Source organism: Geotrypetes seraphini, chromosome 7 (genome assembly GCF_902459505.1).
Source record: "Geotrypetes seraphini chromosome 7, aGeoSer1.1, whole genome shotgun sequence".
Lineage (NCBI taxonomy): Eukaryota > Metazoa > Chordata > Amphibia > Gymnophiona > Dermophiidae > Geotrypetes > Geotrypetes seraphini.
In genome coordinates this window covers 3,848,658-3,868,110 of record NC_047090.1, presented here as the reverse complement: position 1 = coordinate 3,868,110, position 19,453 = coordinate 3,848,658, and the positions used below count along the sequence as shown (strand labels likewise).

At 43.6% G+C, this 19,453-nt stretch overlaps 1 protein-coding gene across 3 annotated transcripts in view; it reads left to right on the top strand.

The window, feature by feature from the left end:
* Window positions 1-19,453, top strand: part of SVOPL (SVOP like) — a 96,145-nt gene that overhangs the window by 72,987 nt on the left and 3,705 nt on the right. For 2 of the 3 annotated variants that reach the window (XM_033950734.1, XM_033950733.1), the window contains 2 exons: window positions 6,181-6,283; window positions 11,238-11,351. In XM_033950734.1, coding sequence (XP_033806625.1) covers window positions 6,181-6,283; window positions 11,238-11,351 — 217 coding nt within the window. The remainder of the gene's footprint in view (window positions 1-6,180; window positions 6,284-11,237; window positions 11,352-19,453) is intronic. The other variant, XM_033950735.1, reaches the window with a different exon arrangement.

Below are 19,453 nucleotides of genomic sequence, written 5' to 3'. Positions count from 1 at the left end.
TTCCGGGGCAGGCCGAGGTTAGACATCTCCACTGATGGATACAGCTCCGCGGCTATAACATTTAAAATAATAGCGATCCAAAGGGGGAGGGGAGAAGGTGCGAGGAAGTCTGGAGCTGCAGGGCCGACATTAGAGGGAGTAAGAGTTGATGGTGCCGCAGGGTCCCGCGGGGGGGGGGGGGGGAGGAAGGAAGGAAGAAGAGGAACCGAAGCATGGCAATTGTGGGGAAGTGCAGAGCTGCAGGGAAGAGTGTTGCGGTACCCAGCTGGAGGGAGAAGGAAGATGAGGGAGGGAATTAAAGGAGATGCCAGGGCTTGGAGCATAGGAGGAAGGTATGCCAGTCTAAGGGAAAAGGAAGGGGGAGATGTGAGAGCATGGAGGGGGAGCGAAAGATGGAAGAAAAGGAAAGGAGAGAGATGCCAGAGAATCAGGGAAGGGGAGATACCAGACTATGAGGAGAGGTGTGGGAGAGGGAAGGCGAGGAGAGAGATGCCAGACCAATGGGGTGAAAGGAGAGATGGAAGGGGGAGGCATACAGTTTCTGGAAGGGGCATAGAAGGAGAGAAGATGCCATATAGGGGAAGAGAGACGGCAGACAGTGGATGGAAGGAAGAGAGTTACAAGAAGATGAGGAAAGGAGAAACCACAGAAGACAAAGGTAGAAAAAAATTTCTATTTATTTATTGCTTTAGGAGACATGTGTCACTGTTTCTGTGAAGCATTGTATGCAGAGTCCAGATTCTTGCTGGTTCAATTTAACCTTTGTCTATGTATTTTTATTTTATCCCCCCTTTTACAAAACTGTGAAGCGTTTTTAGCACCAGCCTTGGTGGTAGCAGCTCTGATGCTCAGAATTTTATGAGCATCAGAGCTGTTACCTCCGTAGCTAAAATCCACACTACAGTTTTGTAAAAGAGGGAGGGGTTAGTTTGTGATTACATATTCCTTACTAGGCGAAGGTGTTTTCTGTGTTCTGTGTGTTCGAAAGACATGGTTTTCTGTTAGGATTGACGGTGTAGGATTGATCTGTGCTGGTCTGGCTTGTTTAGTTTTACAATGGGTGTATTGATGTACTGCTCACTGCAATATGTAAGATGCTGCCTTTTCCTAGGTACTCATGTGTGACGTGTGGTTTGTTACTAAAAATCATGTTTTTCTTACAGATGGGGGGGGGGGTGCCAAAAAATGATGGGCCCCGGATGTTACATATGCTAGGTACGCCACTGTATGTAAAGATACCAGAAAGCTGGCGTAGCAAAAACTTCTAAGTTTTGAGTATTTAACCCTCCCACAATCTCACGGGCACTCGTTTCAAGTTTATTGAGATTTTGATTTAAACGCAATATCAAATATTTTCAATGCGTATAACAAAAATAAATTTGGGGAAATAAATAAAACCATTTGAACCAGTGTTCCCGCTAAGCTGCGCTGGCGTGCGCTGGCGCACAAAATATTACATCGCAGCGCACACGTTTCTCGTCACAGCGCACGATCGGAAGAGGCGTACGGCAGATGGCAGGGCGGCGAGAGGAGAATCGGGCGAGTTGGCTCATAACTTGCTGGCGCCCGATATTTTTGGCTCACGGTGAAAAAAGTTTGCTCACAACACCCGCCCGCTTAGAGGGAACACTGGTGGTCATATGTGCGTTTAGCAAAAATCAGCTTAGCCGCAGTGTTCCAGGCTGAGGTGGGTGGCGCTAGGGGGGGGGGGGGGACATGGTTGGGGCAAAACAGGGCAGAGTTGGGTGGAACTGGGTGGGCATGGGTACGAGTCTATGGGTCAGGATTCAGGTAACCTCTTAACTTTATCTTTATTGGAAGCTTTTTTTACCACTGCTAACGACTGTGGGGGTCAATTCAGTGTTTTTCACAGGCATCTGCCATGGATTTTAAATACAGATTCAGATGGATTCCACTGTGATTGTTGTCGGTCTCCCAGTTGCTTGGAATACACATGCATTATTACATTTTATAGATATATACAGTAAAACCTTGGTTTGTGAGCATAATTTGTTCCGAAATCATACTTCTCATCCAAAACATTTGTATATCAAAGCAAATTCCCCATAAGAAATAATGGAAACTCAGATGACTCATTCCACAACCCCAAAACTTTAATACAAAATACTGTATGTACTCTTATTGCAAAACCTCACTCGTTTAGAACAGTCACTACATTTGTGCAGCGTCAGAGAGAAAAGAAGCATCAGCTCAGTTGTGATATGTGTATACTGTATGTACTTGTATTGCAAGACATTGCTTGTTTATCAAGTTAAAATTTAATAAAATGTTTTGCTTGTCTTGCAAAAACACTTGCAAACCAAGTTACTTGCAATCCAAGGTTTTACTGTAGTATGTTTACTCAGGATTATACAAGCCATTATACAAAGTGTCCATTTACTATATTCTTTGTATCTTAAATGTTTCTGGAGACAAAGATCTATTATGTACAACCTAGCATCTCCTGTCCTCTATAGCAGTGTTCTTCAACCACCGGTCCATGGACCAGTGCCGGTCCACAGAAATTTCCTGCCGGTCCACAGGGCCAGCACGTGCATCAGGCCCAAAACAGTGTTCTTCAACCGCCGGTCCACGGTGCGATCGATGCGGCGTTACCTTCGAGCCAACTCCCTCTTCCAAACTGATTCAGTGCACAAAGCCACGGGCAGTGGCTCCTACGGGCATCCTGCGCCTGAACCAGAAGCTTTCTCTCTGACGTTGCAACGTCAGAAGGAAGGCTTCCAGATGAGGCACTGGACATGAAAGGTGCAATTAGTACTATTATGGGGGCGGGGTCTGGGGTGGAGATTGGGTAGAGATGGGCGGGCTATGGCCCACGACTTAGCCCAGTGTTCTTCAACAGTCAGTCCACGGACTGATGCCGGTCCACAGAATAATTCTTTTATTTCTGCCGGTCCATAGGTGTAAAAAGGTTGAAAAACACTGCTCTATAGTGTTACTAGTGGGAGAGAGGAGCTTGTTATTTTCTGCTATGTTGCTTCCTCCCTCCATCTGAAAATTTTGTCTTATTTTGTAGTCTCCACTCAGAGTTCAGGCACCCCTATTGTCCAGAAGGGCAGTGCTGAAGGCAGGAAAGAGTGGGCAATTCTCCTGCTGCCAAGCCATGTTCTAGAGGAGACATGGGGGGGGGGAGTGAGGGGGTGGAGGGGGAAGGTTGGGTCAGGAAAGGAAATTTTATTTTTAACTCAGATTAAAGGGTAGGGGTGGTGCTAGATGAAACGGTGACACTGTCCCCATTCCCGCATAACCGTGGAAAACCATCCCTTGTCATTTTTTTTAGTGTCTATTTCAACCTCAGGCCTTCCACACCGGCATTCTTCAATGCAAGGCTTGAGGGTCAGTGGCTATGCCCATTCTTATTCTGATTCTTATGTGAGCCAAGTATAGGACAGTCAAGCCATTGTGACATCACCGATGAGGTTTTCTCTTATTGGTGGAATAAAGCATTGTGACATCACAATATCTGCTCTGGATACCAGAGACTGTCATTCTCTAGTATCTATCTCAACCTCAGTCCTTCTACACTAGCATTCTTTAGTGGCTGTGCCCATTCATACTCTGATTCTTCCCTCTCTCCTTAAAGAATGACATGGGGATGGTTTCCCATGGTTATCAGCGGGAACGGTGATGAATTCTGTCACCGTGTCCTTCTCTAGCTGTGGCATTGCATGAATGCAGACCAGCAATGTTTTTCTTTAAATTTCCTCCTTCCTGTCAGTGGTGAGCCAATCACTGCTAGGAAGGAAGAAGAACTTCCTAGCATTTGTTTGAATCTGTCCCCTTTCAACTTTTCCGAATGCCCTCTTGTTCTTTTATTTTTTTTTGAAAGTTTGAAGAATCTGTTCCTCTCTACTCTCTCTATGCCCCCTCACGATCTTATAAGTCTCTATTAAATGCAGCAATACTTCACATGCTCATTGATAACTGCATCCCAGTCATAATTTCTGCAGAACGCTCACATTAGAAGCTGGGTGATTAGCTGCTGTAATGCTTTCTGCTTCGACCCCTGATTATGCAGGAGTCATTCAATGTGGATGGTGACAAGGTTCCAAAATCCTGACAGCAAACTGAGTCAGCAACTTTCCACTGTAGCCCACAAAGTAAATACGGTCTATAAAGAAGGGCAAGAGGTCTGTCTTCATTCTAAAAGTTTGCTCAGGAAAATAAAATGGTATTCTAGTAACTTCAAATTTTTAAGACATCACAGGAATAAATGTGCTGCATTTCAGACATCATTTCTTCACATATTTGATAGACCACCCTTCACAAAGTTGCATCAAGAGGTGAACACTGGTTCGTAATCAGCAGAAAGACTTGATTTAAGACATGAAGACGTGTACAAAATGTTCTATGTTGTTGCATACAGATAATCTCATAGCTACACTAGTTCTTCTCACATTGTAAAACTAGCTACAAGCCATATAGATATCACTAGTCATGCTAGACTAAAATTTATCTCCTATACCAGGGGTTGGCAATCTTTTTAAAGCAAAGAGCCAATTTGTCCTAAAAATTTGACCCAAGATTTATAAAGAGCCGCAATGGGTAGAGAAGGGCATTTGAGATATTCCAGTTCTCTCACTCCCTCTTCCCTCCCTATGGTGTAGCTCCTTTCCCCTCTTTCTTCCCTCCAACCCCTTGCAGGTCTCTGTACCTCTCTTCCCTCCCCTTCCCCCCAACCCATAGCCAAGATTTTCTCCCCTCTCCAAGCGCTGACCCTATAATCTCCCTCCCAACCCCACAATTTCCCCCCCCCTCCACCCCAGGCCTACTGAAGTACCTGGTGGTCCAGTGGGGTCTTTGTGGCAGGAGTGCAGCCCTTTCACTTCTGCCTTCATGCAGCTGCATTCTAAAATAGATGCCGTGACTTTTCGCAGCTTCTTGCGGCATTTCCTGTAGTACCGGGAGCTGACACAAGAGGTCATGGCAGCCACTTTAGAAGGCAGCCCCGAGGAGGCAAGAGGGCCATGCTCCTGTCACAAAGACCCCCTGATGGACCACCAGGTACCTCGGTAGGCCGGGGGGGCTATCGTGGGATTGGGAGGGAGATTAAAGGGTCAGGGCCTGGAGAACAGCCACATGGCAGAAGAGCTGCATGTGGCTTGTGAGCCACAGGTTGCCGACCCCTGTCCTATACTGTTTTATTCAATAGGTTCTCCACGTCAGTTTGGAAATCCCTGTCCTCTTTCTCCATAATATCTTTTAAACTTGTACTGATAGGCACGTCGTTTCAGAACCCTTCTGCACTACAGTATGTTTGCTCTGAGGATGTGCAGCAAACATCAGGACTTTATTGTACTTTGAATAGTCATTGAACACTGAGACTGAGTTAATCTGGCAGAGGGATCCAAAGAGATGTAGTGGCTGTGATGGATGGAGGAAGCCATGAAAAAAAAAGCCTCAGAAGCAGGCTAGGAAAGCTTTGAGTGAGAGATAGTTAAAATCGGATTATGAATGAGTGGAAGGTTGAAAGTCTGCACTTTTAGTTAGAAAAGGGTGCATCCAAAAAATCTGGGAGAGGTGAAGGGTGGGAAGGTGAGGATGTATCCAGTAGTTTTGGAGGAAGAGGAAAGATTCTTCCACCATTCCCTTCGCACCCACCACACATGGAAAAGAGATGTACTTTGCTTGAGTGGATTCCACAATATTCTAACAAAATTTTATTCTTTATTTGACCATTTTGAAGTAGCAACTTTCACTGAATTAAGTTTTGACCACTGTAGACTACTGTGACTTAGCAGAGCTGGAGGAATCTGAAGAAGAAAGGAGTCAACTCTATAAAAAAAAAAAACAACAAAAACCAACCCAATACCGGAAGAGTAGGTTCCTTTAAATTCGATCACAAAATATATACCTGCTCCCTTCTTTTATCACAGTATTACTAGTGGTTTCAAGTCCAGTGCCAACAACATTTAAACAAGGAGGGGGAAAAGCCTCAGATCCCTGTTCTCTGAGGCTTTTTTTCCTCCTTGGCACTGGACTTGAAACCATTAGTTATACTGTGATAAAAGAAGGGAGAAGAAGGGGGGTCTCAGATTTGTATAACAATGTTCATAAAGTTTTGTATGGAATAAGAATAAGGTGACAGATACCATGTTAGCAGCACTTTGGGTCTAACTGTAAGTACACTAATGCCATTTTTCTTACACCTTGCTATAGGTTTATCCTACTGTCATGCGAGCCGTGGGAATGGGAACAAGTGGATCATTGTGTCGTATTGGTGCTATGGTAGCACCATTTATAGCACAAGTAAGGAGCTTTCGTAAGTGCCTGAACAAATCTGGAAGTTATTGCCAGCTCCATTAACCGTTCTTACCACATCCTCTGGCAATGCATACCAGAGCATAACTATTTTCTGAGTGAAAAATATTTCCTCCTATTGGTTTTAAAAGTTTTACATTACATTACATTACATTAGGGATTTCTATTCCGCCTGTGCCTTGCGGTTCTAGGCGGATTACAATATAGAAAATATCTGGGTCATTCCAGTAGAATTACATTTCAGGATAGGAGTAAGTTACAGGAACAGTGAAGAGTTATGATATTACAATTTCACAGAAGATATTACTTATTTCAGAAGATAATACATATAGTAGAAGATAATGCATTTTACAGAAGTAATACATGTCAACTCGATCAGTTAAGTCGGGTGTAGTGTAGAAGAGTTACAGTATATTCTTGATCACAGACAAAGAGGTAATATGGATGAGTGATTCCGAAGTCGTTGATTGGGAACTCATTGGGCGGTGGTTAGAGTGATGGGAGATATTTTTTGAACAGTAGTGTTTTTATTTCTTTGCGGAACTCTTTTATGTCTGTTGTTTTGGTCAGTAATTTAGAGATATCAGAGTCTATTTTGGCTGCCTGTGTCCCCAGGAGGTTGTCATAGAGTTTCTTACGACAGGTACCGTTGAGTGGTGGATAGGTGAAGAGGTTCTGTGTTCTCCTTTTTCTTGGTATCCCAAGTAATGAAAACGGTTATTTAGGTAACTGGGTGCCGTGCCATGGGTTACTTTGAAAATGAGACAGTAGAGTTTGAATTGTGTTCTTGCTTTTATTGGTAGCCAGTGAGATTCTAGGTATGCATTGGTAATGTGGTCGTATTTGCTGAGTGAATATATGAGTCTGAGGGCTGTGTTCTGGATGGTCTGTAGTTTTTTTATTGTGTTGGTCGGGCAGGGTAAGTAGAGGCTGTTGCAATAGTCGACGATACTTAGTACCAGGGATTGGACAATGATCCTGAATTGGTCTTTTTTAAAGAATTTTCTGATTTTTCTTAAATTTTGCATTGTGAAGAATGCTTTTTGGGTGATTTTTTGGATTTGTGTTTGCATTGTGCAGCATCTGTCTAAGTGTATTCCAAGGATTTTGAGGGAGTTCTGTATAGGGTACTTGATTGAGTTTACTTCCAGTTCTGTTAGGGATGGTTTTTTGTCCTTCTCTAGTAATAAGAATTTGGTTTTGTCAGAGTTCAGCTTCAACTTATGATCTATCATCCATTTATCCACTGTTTCCAATGTAGTTTTCAGGCGTTCTGTGGAGATTGGGTTATGTATGTCGAATGGAAGGAGGATGGTAATGTCGTCCGCGTAGCTGAGAGAAGTAATATTTTGAGCGTCTAGGGTGGTGCCTAGGGAGGATATGAATAGGTTGAAAAGTGTGGGAGAGAGGGGAGAGCCTTGTGGTACTCCACATGGATTAGACCATGGTTCAGATAGAATGTCTTTAGATTTGACTCTGTATGTTCTATTTTTGAGGAAGCCTTTGAACTCTGTAACTTCATTGAGTGTTCCATTCATTGAGTGTTCCCTTCATTGAGTGTTCCTTGATATACAGTACCTCCTCCGAATCCGCGGTTTCAGTACCTGCAAATTCGGTTATTCATGATTTTTTTTTTTTTTGAAATGCTGCATCCTGGACCTTCCCCAGACCTTACCTGGTGGTCTAGCAGCGATGCGGGGGCAGGATTGATTGTCCTACACTCCTACCCTGTGCAAAGTCATCATCAAAATGGCTGCCATGAGTTCCCATTTTGATGATGGTTCTGCACAGGACAGGAGCATAGGACGATTGATATCGCCGCTATACCACCACATAAGGTCTGGGGAAGGTTCAGGATGCAGGAGGGAGGCGGGGTGGGTCAGAGCTGGCCCTGAAAGTTATCCATGATATTTCAATATTCGCAGGCCGGCTCTGCCCCTAACCCCCCCCCCCCCCCCGAATATTGAGGGTCTGCTGTAGTAAAAAATTGATCCATTTGTACCCATTCTACACCACTCAGGATTTTGTAGACTTCAATCATATCTCCCCTCAGCCATCTCTTTTCCAAGCTGAAGAACCCCTAACCTCTTTAGTCTTTCCTTATATGAGAGGAGTTCCATCCCCTTTATCATCTTGGTCGCTCTTTGAACCTTTTCTAATGCTGCTATATCTATTTTGAGATAAGGAGACCAGAACTGAATTCAATACTCAAGATGAGGTCACACCAGAGGCATTATAACATTCTTAGTTTTGTTTACCATCCCTTTTCTAATAATTCCTAGCATATTGTTTGGTTTCTTGGCTGCCGCCGCCCATTGGACAGAAGGTTTAAGGGTATTGTCCACAATGACACTTAGATCTTTTTCTTGAGCACTGACCCCTAAGGTGGACCCTAGCATCTAGTAACTATGATTTGGATTATTTTTCCCAATATGCATCAATTGGCATGTGTCCACATTAAACTTCATCTGCCATTTGGACACCCAGTCTTCCAATTTCCTTCCTGCAGTTTTTCACAGGCCGCATGCATTTTAACAACTTTGAACAGTTTAGTGTTATCTGCAAATTGAATCACCTCACTCATAGTTCCAATTTGCAGTTCATTTATAAATAAGTTAAATAGCACCGGTCCCAGTACAGACCCCTACGGCACTCCACTGTTTACTCTCCTCCATTGAGAAAAATGGCCATTTAACTCTACCCTTTGTTTTCTGTCTGATAACCAATCCTTAATCCACAATAGAACATTGTCTCCTGTCCCATAACTCTTCTATTTTCTCAGGAGCCTGTCATGAGGAACTTTGTCAAAAGCTTTCTGGAAATCTAGATACACTACATCGGTCGGCTTGCCTTTATTCACACCTTCAAAGAAATCAAGCAAATTTGTGAGACAAGACCTCCCTCAGCATGACTCTGTCTCATTAAATCATGTATGTCTACATGTTCCACAATTGTATTTTTTTTATAATTGTTTCCACTATTTTTCCCAGCACTGAAGTCAGGCTTACTGGCCTGTAATCCCCTGGATCTCTCCTGGAACCCTTAAAAAAAAAAAACCTGATGTAATATTGGTCACCCTCCAATCTTCAGGTACTACAGATGATTTTAGCGACAAGTTACAGATCACTAACAACAGATCCGCAATTTCATGTACTTTGGGACGGATGCAATCTGGTCCAGGTGATTTATCACTCAAAATAATCCTAGTAACTCTGCTCTTTCTTCTATCTTAGAAATGGAGGTTGGGTTAATGGGACATTGGCAAACCTTCTACCTTATCCTTTTTATGTAAACCAAATCAAAATCATAGTACAATAAATTACAAAAAGAATAGTTCCCCTCAATAAAGAAATTTCAAACTAAATCGGTTAATAAATAAAAATAAAAACAAAACTGGGAAAATAAGCGATATCTTTTTATAGAACTAATTTAATACATTTTGACTAGCTTTTGGTTCCTTACATAGGTGAGAGCAAAACACGGCAATATTAGAAACTATAATGAATCACAAAAGCAGTCCAATGTCAGTTTAGAGGGAAAAGGTAAGGGTGTGAAAAAAACAGGGAGAGATGACTTGTACCTTAAAATAATGAGAGACTTTGCAACTGTCAAGAAAGGACTTAACAAATGCTGATGTTTTGTCACCTTCTGAACATCCCTCGTTTCACTTCACTCCTACATTTCCTCTTGAGACTGTCGCTGGAATGCTTTGTTTCACTTACAAATTTTGATATTGCCATTCTTGCTCATCCTGTCCTGACTTGAGGAAGGAGGCTTTGGCTTCTGAAAGCTAGTCAAAAATATTTTAAGTTAATCAAATACAAAGGTGTCACCTTTTTTTCCCCCCATTTTTATTGATTAATCTTTAAAGCAGACTAACATATCTCTCACACTGCTTCATCCAAACTAAATCAGTAACATTTTAAAATCAAGAACAGAAGAGTCAGTGGTGTAGCGAGGGAGATTGGCACCCCACATCGCCACATCGTATGCACCCCCTATTCTTCCCAGCTGCACCATGTACCCCTATTCTTCCCCATCGCTTGAGCATCCACAACCCCCCCCCCCCCCCATGCACCTCTTGAAATGTTTGCTGGTGCGAGCAGCATCTTTCACCTGCTGCTTGCGCTGGCCTCTGCTACCTTCTGATGTCACGTGACCAGGACGTGACAGCAGAAGGGAGCACAGGCTGGCGTGAGCAGGAAGTGGAAGATGCTGCTCGCACCAGCAAACATTTCAAGAGGTGCATGGGGGAACAGAGAGGAAGAGAGGTGCTGGTGCCCTCCCCCTCATGAAGATGGTGCCTGGGGCAGTCAGCACCCCCCGGGCCATACTACACCACTGATAAGAGTTGTCAGATATTGGGACAGACCAGTATCCTGTTTCCAACAGTAGCTAACCCAAGTTACAAGTAAGTACCTGGCAAGATCCCAAGAAGTAAAACAAATTTTATCCCAAGTATAAGCAATGGATTTCCTCAAGCCATCTCCTTAACGGCTTATGGACTTTTTGTTTTAGGAAATTATCCATGCATTTTTTAAAAAACCCTGCTAACTGCTTTTGCCGCATCCTCCAGCAACAAATTCTAGAGTTTAGTTACATGTTAGGCAAAGAAATATTTTTTGCAGTTTGTTTTAAATCTACTACTGTACTTGGTAGCTTCATCAAATGCCCCCTAGTCGTAATATTTTTGGAAAGAATAAACAAGTGATTCACATCTGTCATATCACTCCTGAGCCATCTTTCCTCCAGACTGAAGAGCCCTAGCTGCTAATTTAACCTTTCATCCTAGGGAAGTTGTCCCATCCCTTTTATCATTTTTGTCGCCCTTCTCTGCACCTTTTCTAATCAAAAACAGTCATGAGAGGAGCAAGATTAATTTTCTAACATCTCATCGCATTATATGTCATTGTTAAAACTCATAATAGTCTGATTTTATTGCTCTTAACCTGCAGGTTCTGATGAGTGCTTCAATGCTGGGTGCCCTCTGCCTGTTTGCTTCAGTGTGTTTCCTCTGTGCCATTTCTGCAATCACTCTGCCCATAGAGACGAAAGGACGAGCACTTCAGGTAAGCATCCGTCCAATGTCATGCTGTTCAATCAGTTCTCTAGCTCATTGCCAACAATGAGAAACAGGGCTGGCTCAAGATTTTATAGCACTCTGGACCCATTTCTGTATTGGAACTGGAATCTAATCCATTTCTATTTTGGTGCCCCCAAGCCCTGCCCTTCCAGGCCAGTTCTCTCCTCCCTCCTCCGACGCTACTGCTCGGGTCTGATAAGTCCAAAGAACTGTTTTTTTCAAAGCCAATAGGAGTCCACCAAATGCATTACTGCACGGAGAGGGGGGGGGGGGGGGAATACTTCAATATTGCTAGGGACAGGCAGGTTCCTTGAAGACCTGGAGAGATTGCCTGTTCCTCACTGCTGAAAATGTGATAGTGAAACAGCATTTCTGACTAGCAGGTGGAGGACTCCTTCTCAGCTTAGAGCAGGGGTGTCAAAGTCCCTCCTCGAGGGGAGCAATCCAATTGGGTTTTCAGGATTTCCCCAATGAATATGCATGAGATCTATTAGCATACAATAAAAGCAGTGCCTGCAAATAGATCTCATGCATATTCATTGGGGAAATCCTGAAAACCCGACTGGATTGTGGCCCTCGAGGAGGGACTTTGACACCCCTGGCTTAGAGGAAACAGTTGAAATGCTTTTATATAGCTAAGGTTAAGGAGTACATAAAAAAATAAATGAGATTGGAAAATATTCATAGGCAGCTGCCACAAGGAGGGAGGGCCAACATCAGTATCAAGCAGCAGTGCCAGGAGGGAAAGTGCTGTACTTCCCTCCTTCCTCCTCTGATGCTGGCTCTTCCTTCTCAGGCAGCTGGCTTGTGAAGCACAACCTGTCAGGACCAAGCAGCTATAATGAAGGAGGGAAGATGAGGAAAGTGTTCAAACCATATCTCATCATAGGCGCTAGCTCTGTGGGTGCTATGGATGCCCAAGCACTCCCAATATTTTTGGGACCTCATGTGACCTGCGCCGGGGTGAGGTCTTGGAATATCTTCCCCTTCTGACCCATGCACCTCCCTCCCTTCCCCTCACCTTCCCTCAGCAGCGTACCAGAAGAGTGCTCCAAGGGCCGGCATCTTGAATTTCTTCCGGCAGTAGTAGAGTTCATGATTTGCTGCTCTTATTGACTTCAGGCCTTCTCCTCTGCCGGGTCCTTCCTACTTCATTTTTCTATGAAGACAGGACCCGGCAGAGAGGAAGGCCCAAAGCCGACAAGAGCAGCGAGTTGTATCTCTTCAAAAGATGGTTTTGCCACTGGCTGCTTCTAATTTAGTAGTGGCAGGAGATTTTAATGCTGTTATGGATCCTGTAATGGATAAAAAGCCTAGTAAAATTATAAAGTCATTAGGTTTAGATAATTTTGTACAATCTTCTAAGTTAATAGATATATGGCGCATTCTTCATTTTAATGATCGGGAATTTTCTTTTTGTTCCCATGTTCATAAATCATTTTCAAGAATTGATTATGTTTTTATTTCAGATCATTTAGTACATCAAATAATTCAGGCCTCCATAGATACAATCATTTTTTCTGATCATGGAGATGTGTGGGTTGAATTTAATGTTATTGATCAAGATAATAGTAGACCAATATGGAGATTTGATAATGCTTTGCTTACAGATTCAAAATTTTGTGAAGAATTTCAAGTAAAGATGGATGAATATTTTCAAATTAATAACAGAGGAAATCTCTATGGAAATTTTATGGGATGTTAAGAAACAAATAAAAAAACAATTCTCTAATTTAGAACAAGAAGTAAAGATTTTAGAGTCAAAATTAATTGATAAATGGGAATATTCTACATTACAAGCTCTCTTAAAAACTAAATGTAAGTACAATGAGATTTCTTCTAAACTAGTAAGGAATGATATCTTTGTACAGCAAGCTTTGTATTATGGAAGCTCTAATAAGGCGGGAAGATTACTGGCTAATTATCTTAAAGTCAAGAAAAGGAAAGCAAAAATAAGTATAATTAAAGATGAAAAAGGAAATACACATTCTCAAATTGGTCCTATTTTAGAACAATTTTTAAATTTTTTTAAAGAGCTTTATTCTTCTGAGCCTTATTTAGATAGGGAAAAGGATGGCTTTGAGTTTTTGAATTTAATTGAGGGACCAAAAGTTCCTGATCATATAAAAAGAAGTTTAGAAGAACCTATATCATTAAAAGAATTACAAACAGCATTGAAATCTCTTAGAGTTGGGACCGCTCTAGGTGGTGATGGCTATACTGTAGAGTTTTATAAGACATTTCAAAGTACTCTCTTACCCCATTTATTAAATTTGTATTTGACTCAACTAAATAAAGGTTGTATTAAAGGTACTACGGCAGATTCGTTAACGATTGTTTTGCCAAAGCCAAATAAGGATGCTACATTGGTTTCAAATTACAGGCCTATTTCTTTAATTAATGTGGATGGGAAATTACTGGCTAAATTTTAGCATTAAGATTGTGAGCAACAGGAACTACAACAGAGAAGTACTGAAGGACCAGTTCCAGATGCTAGGAGGGAAGCTGAAGATCAGAACGCAGTGGATAGCATTCTCGGAGATCCTGCTGGTACCCAGGGCAGAAGAGACAGATGGAGCTGCAGGCAGTCAACGCCGTGGATGCGACGCTGGTGTGAGGAAGGTTTCCACTTTGTGCGCAACTGGATGATGTTCTGGGGGAAGAGAAAGCTATTTAGGAAGGACGGACTCCACCTAAGCACAGACGGAACAAGGCTACTTGCAAGCAACATCAAGAGAGAAGTTGAGAAGTTTTTAAACTAGGAAGAAGGAGAAAGCCGATAGTCGACAGAGTCAATGATTCGGGAACCGGTATTTCCGGAGGATACCGTGCAGGAAGATGGAGGGGAAGACTCACCAGATCACAGACAAGACAGAACAAAAGGGACACAAGAAGGAAGGACACGCAAGAAGGGAACAGGCTGCAAACTCAAGTGTATGTACACAAATGCAAGGAGCCTTAGAAATAAGATGGGTGAATTAGAAGCTGTGGCACAAAAGGATGAAATCGACATCATTGGCATCACGGAAACATGGTGGACTGATGAAAATGTCTGGGACATGGTGCTACCGGGATACAGACTATACCACAGAGACAGAGTGGCTCAAAAAGGAGGAGGCATTGCCATATACGTCAAAGAGGGAATTGAATCTACTGGAGAGAACATGCCACAACGGACAAATAAGTTAGAGTCTCTATGGGTCAAAATTCCAGGAACAAATGGACCAGAAACAAGGATAGGCATCTACTACCGACCCCCAGGGCAGTCCGAAGAAATTGATGAAGAAATGATGGATGAGATTAAACGCAAATGCAAGGGAAGCAACGCAGTTATCATGGGCGACTTCAACTATCCGGGGATAGATTGGAACCTAGGCACCTCCGGCTATGCTAGAGAGACCATGTTCCTGGAAACTGTAGGCGATTGCTTCCTGGAACAACTTGTCAAGGAAAACACAAGAGGAAACGCAATTCTGGACCTAGTTCTAAATGGGCTGCGAGGACTGGCACAGGATGTAGAAGTAGAAGGGACGCTGGGAAACAGTGATCACAATATGATATGCTTCAACCTGGAAATAGGGACAAAACGTTGGTCCAGAACGACAGCCACGGCTCTAAACTTCCGAAAAGGAAATTACGAAGGGATGAGATGCATGGTGGGGAAGAAAATTAAGAAGAGGATAAACACTATAAAGACGCTGGAGCAAGCTTGGTCTCTTTTTAAGAATATGGTCACCGAGGCGTAAAATCTATATATACCACGTATCAACAAGGCATCAAAGAAAAAAGAATAAAGAACCGGCGTGGCTCACTGTAGAGGTTAAGGAAGCGATTAAAGACAAAAAACTTTGTTTAAGGAATGGAAAAGACCAAAAATAGATGAAGACTGGAATAAGCATAAACAACATCAACACAGGTGCCATAAGGTGGTAAAAGTAGCAAAAAGACTACGAGGAAAAAATAGCCAAGGAGGCAAAAAACTTCAAGCCGTTCTTTCGATATATTAAAGGGAAACGACCCACGAAGGAAGCGATGGGACCATTGGATGACCAAGGAATCGCTGATAGACTGAACACATTTTTTTGCATATTTTCCAAAGAGGATATACACAGCATCATGCTATATGCTGGAAGCAAAAACGGGAAACTGACAAGGTCTACGGTCAGTCTAGAAGAGGTATACAGGCAGATCGATAGGCTAAAGAGCGATAAATCCCCGGGACCGGATGGCATCCATCCGAGGGTCATCAAGGAACAGAAAGGGATCATAGATGAACTGCTTCAACTAATAGCCAATCTGTCAATTAAAACAGGAAAGATTCCAGAGGACTGGAAGGTGGCGAATGTTACACCGATCTTCAAAAAAGGTTCGATGGGATACCCGGGAAACTACAGATGATAGAGGCGCTGATCACCCTCGATCACCTCGATGGACTGATGAGGACCAGCCAGCATGGTTTCAGCAAAGGCAGATCTTGTTTGACAAACTTGCTGCACTTCTTCGAGGGAATAAACAAGCAGATAGACAAGGGCAACCCGGTCGACATTGTACATCTGGACTTTCAGAAGGCATTCGACAAGGTTCTGCATGAACGACTACTTCGGAAAATTGCGAGCCATGGAATTGAGGGAGAAATACTCACGTGGATTAAAAACTGGCTGGAGAATAGGAAACAGAGAGTGGGAGTAAATGGGCAATACTCAGACTGGAAGAGCGTCACCAGTGGGGTGCCGCAGGGCTCGGTGCTCTTCAACATCTTCGGAACTCTTCAACATCTTTATAAATGATCTGGACATAGGTACGACGAGCGAGGTGATTAAATTTGCGGACGACACAAAGTTATTCAGAGTAGTGAAAATGCAGGGGGATTGCGAAGATCTACAACGTGACATAACCAGGCTCGAGGAATGGGCATCGACATGGCAGATGAGATTCAACGTGGATAAGTGTAAAGTGATGCATGTCGGACGGAAGTTACGTGGAAGCAGATTCCGATAAAGCCGAACTACTGAATGAATACTTCTGCTCAGTCTTCACCTGTGAGGCACCGGGACACGGTCCCCAGTTGAAGGCAACACAAAGCACAGAAGACCCGTTTCAGAATTTTGAGTTCACACCAGGTGAAGTTTACAGTGAACTGGCAAGACTCAAGGTGAACAAAGCCATGGGACCAGACAATTTGCACCCAAGAATGCTCAGAGAATTGAGCGATGTCCTGGCGAAACCGTCGGCTGAGCTATTCAATCTCTCCCTAAGTAAGGGGAAAGTTCCCCTGGACTGGAAATTAGCTAATGTCGTTCCTCTGCATAAAAAGGGTTGCAGGGCAGAGGCTGCGAATTATAGACCGGTGAGTCTCACATCAATAGTGTGCAAACTCATGGAAACACTAATTAAAAGCAAATTGGACACAATCTTGAATGAAGGGAATCTTCGGGATCCCAGTCAGCATGGATTCACCAAGGGTAGGTCCTGCCAATCCAATCTCATCAGCTTCTTTGACTAGGTAACAAGAAAGTTGGACTTGGGAGAGTCTTTGGACGTCGTGTACCTGGACTTCAGGAAAGCTTTTGACAGTGTCCCACACCGCAGGCTGCTAAGCAAGATGGAATCGATGGGGTTAGGAGAGACACTCTGCATGGGTCAATGATTGGCTGAGTGGCAGACTTCAGAGGGTGGTGGTTAATGGTACCCTCTCTAAAACATCGGAGGTGACCAATGGAGTGCCGCAGGGCTCGGTCCTGGGTCCACTCCTTTTCAACATATTCATAGGGGATCTGACTCAAGGGCTTCAAGGTAAAATAACATTATTCGCCGATGACGCCAAACTATGTAATATAGTAAGTGAATGCAGTTTACAGAATTATATGGCGCAGGACCTGCTTACATTGGAAAGTTGGTCCTCAACCTGGCAGCTAGGCTTCAATGCTAAGAAATGTAAGGTCATGCACCTCGGAAGCAGAAATCCATGCAGGACGTACTTCTTGAACGGAGAAACTTTAACTAGGACTTCAGCAGAACGAGATTTAGGAGTAATCATCAGTGCAGACATGAAAACTGCCAATCAAGTGGAGAAGGCTTCATCTAAGGCAAGGCAGATATTGGGTTGTATCAATAGAAGTTTCGTCAGCCGAAAGCCTGAAGTCATAATGCCGTTGTACAGGGCCATGGTGAGACCTCATCTGGAGTACTGTGTGCAATTCTGGAGGCCACATTACAGTAAAGATGTGCGCAGAATTGAATCGGTTCAACGGTCGGCCACCAGGATGATCTCGGGGCTCAAGGGTCTCTCGTACGAAGAGAGACTGAACAAATTGCAGCTCTACACTCTTGAGGAACGTAGGAAGAGGGGAGACATGATCGAAACATTTAAGTACCTCACGGGACGTGTCGAAGTGGAAGATGATATTTTCTTTCTCAAGGGACCCTCGGCCACAAGAGGGCACCCGCTCAAACTCAGGGGCGGAAAATTTCATGGCGACACCAGAAAGTATTTCTTCACAGAGAGAGTGGTTGATCATTGGAACAAGCTTCCAGTGCAGGTGATCGAGGCAGACAGCATGCCAGACTTTAAGAATAAATGGGATACCCATGTGGGATCCCATACGAGGGTCAAGATAAGGAAATTGGGTCATTAGGACATAGACAGGGGGTGGGTAAGCAGAGTGGGCAGACTTGATGGGCTGTAGCCCTTTTCTGCCGTCATCTTCTATGTTTCTATGTTCTATGGTATCAAAAATCTCAAGCACGAGTACAGGATGTCTGGGGCGGTACTTGGAGAGACCTCCCAGGAAAGGTACTAGGGAGTTCTGATAGACAAGTAGATGAAGCCGTCTACACAATGTGCGGCGGCGGCGAAAAGGGCAAAGAAAATGCTAGGAATGATAAAGAAGGGATCATGAACAGATCGGAGGTTATCATGCCGTTGTACCGGGCCATGGTGTGTCACCTGGAGTACTGCGTACAGCACTGGTCGCCGTACATGAAGAAAGACACGGTACTACTCGAGAGGGTCCATAGAAGAACGACTAAGATGGTTAAAGGGCTGGAGGAGCTGCTGTACAGCGAGAAACTGGGCCTCTTCTCCCTCGAACAGAAGAGATTGAGAGGGGACATGATTGAAACATTCAAGATACTGAAGGGGATAGACTTAGTAGATAAGGACAGGTTGTTCACCCTCTCCAAGGAAGGGAGAACAAGGGGGCACTCTTTAAAGTTGAAAGGGGATAGATTCTGTACAAACATAAGGAAGTTCTTCTTCACCCAGAGAGTGGTGGAAAACTGGAACGCTATCCTGGAGGTTGTCATAGGGGAAAACACCCTCCAGGGATTCAAAACTAAGTTAGACAAGTTTCTACTGAACAAGGACATATGCTGGTAGGGCTAGTCTCAGTTAGGGCAGTGATCTTTGACCAAAAGGGCCGCTGCGTGAGCGGACTGCTGGGCATGATGGACCACTGGTCTGACCCAGCAGTGGCAACTCTTATGTTCTTAAATCCTTTTCCTATGAAAAAGGAAAATGCTTTAATGTTCATGAACAGTGTTAGACAGTACTTGTACTAACTCTGACCTTGTTAACCACTGCACAGATGAAAATTCTCTGAACTATGAAGAGGAGGTGTATGGACTGGTGAGCTTCTGTAAGAATGACTGAAACAGGATGGTGATAGCAAAGCTGTTGTGGCTAACAGTACTGGACAAATGGTGAAGATGGAAGCACCTGTGTTGGTATCACTGCAAAGGTTAATGTCCCCACATCTGTCCTGAAGACTCCAAGTCTGGTTTTCCAGCTTTCCACAATGACTTGCATATAAGGTAGGGGTGTCAAAGTCCCTCCTCAAGGGCTGTAATCCAGTCAGGATTTCCCCAATGAAGATGAATGAGATTTATTTGCATGCACTGCTTTCATTGTATGCTAATAGATCTCTTGCATATTCATTGGGGAAATCCTGAAAATCCAACTGGATTGCGGCCCTCGAGGAAGGACTTTGACAACCCTGCTATAACGGATAAATTCTGCTACAGATCTGAAACTTATGCAAATTAACCTCACATCTGTATGTTGTGGATATCTAGCAAACTGGTCTAGCT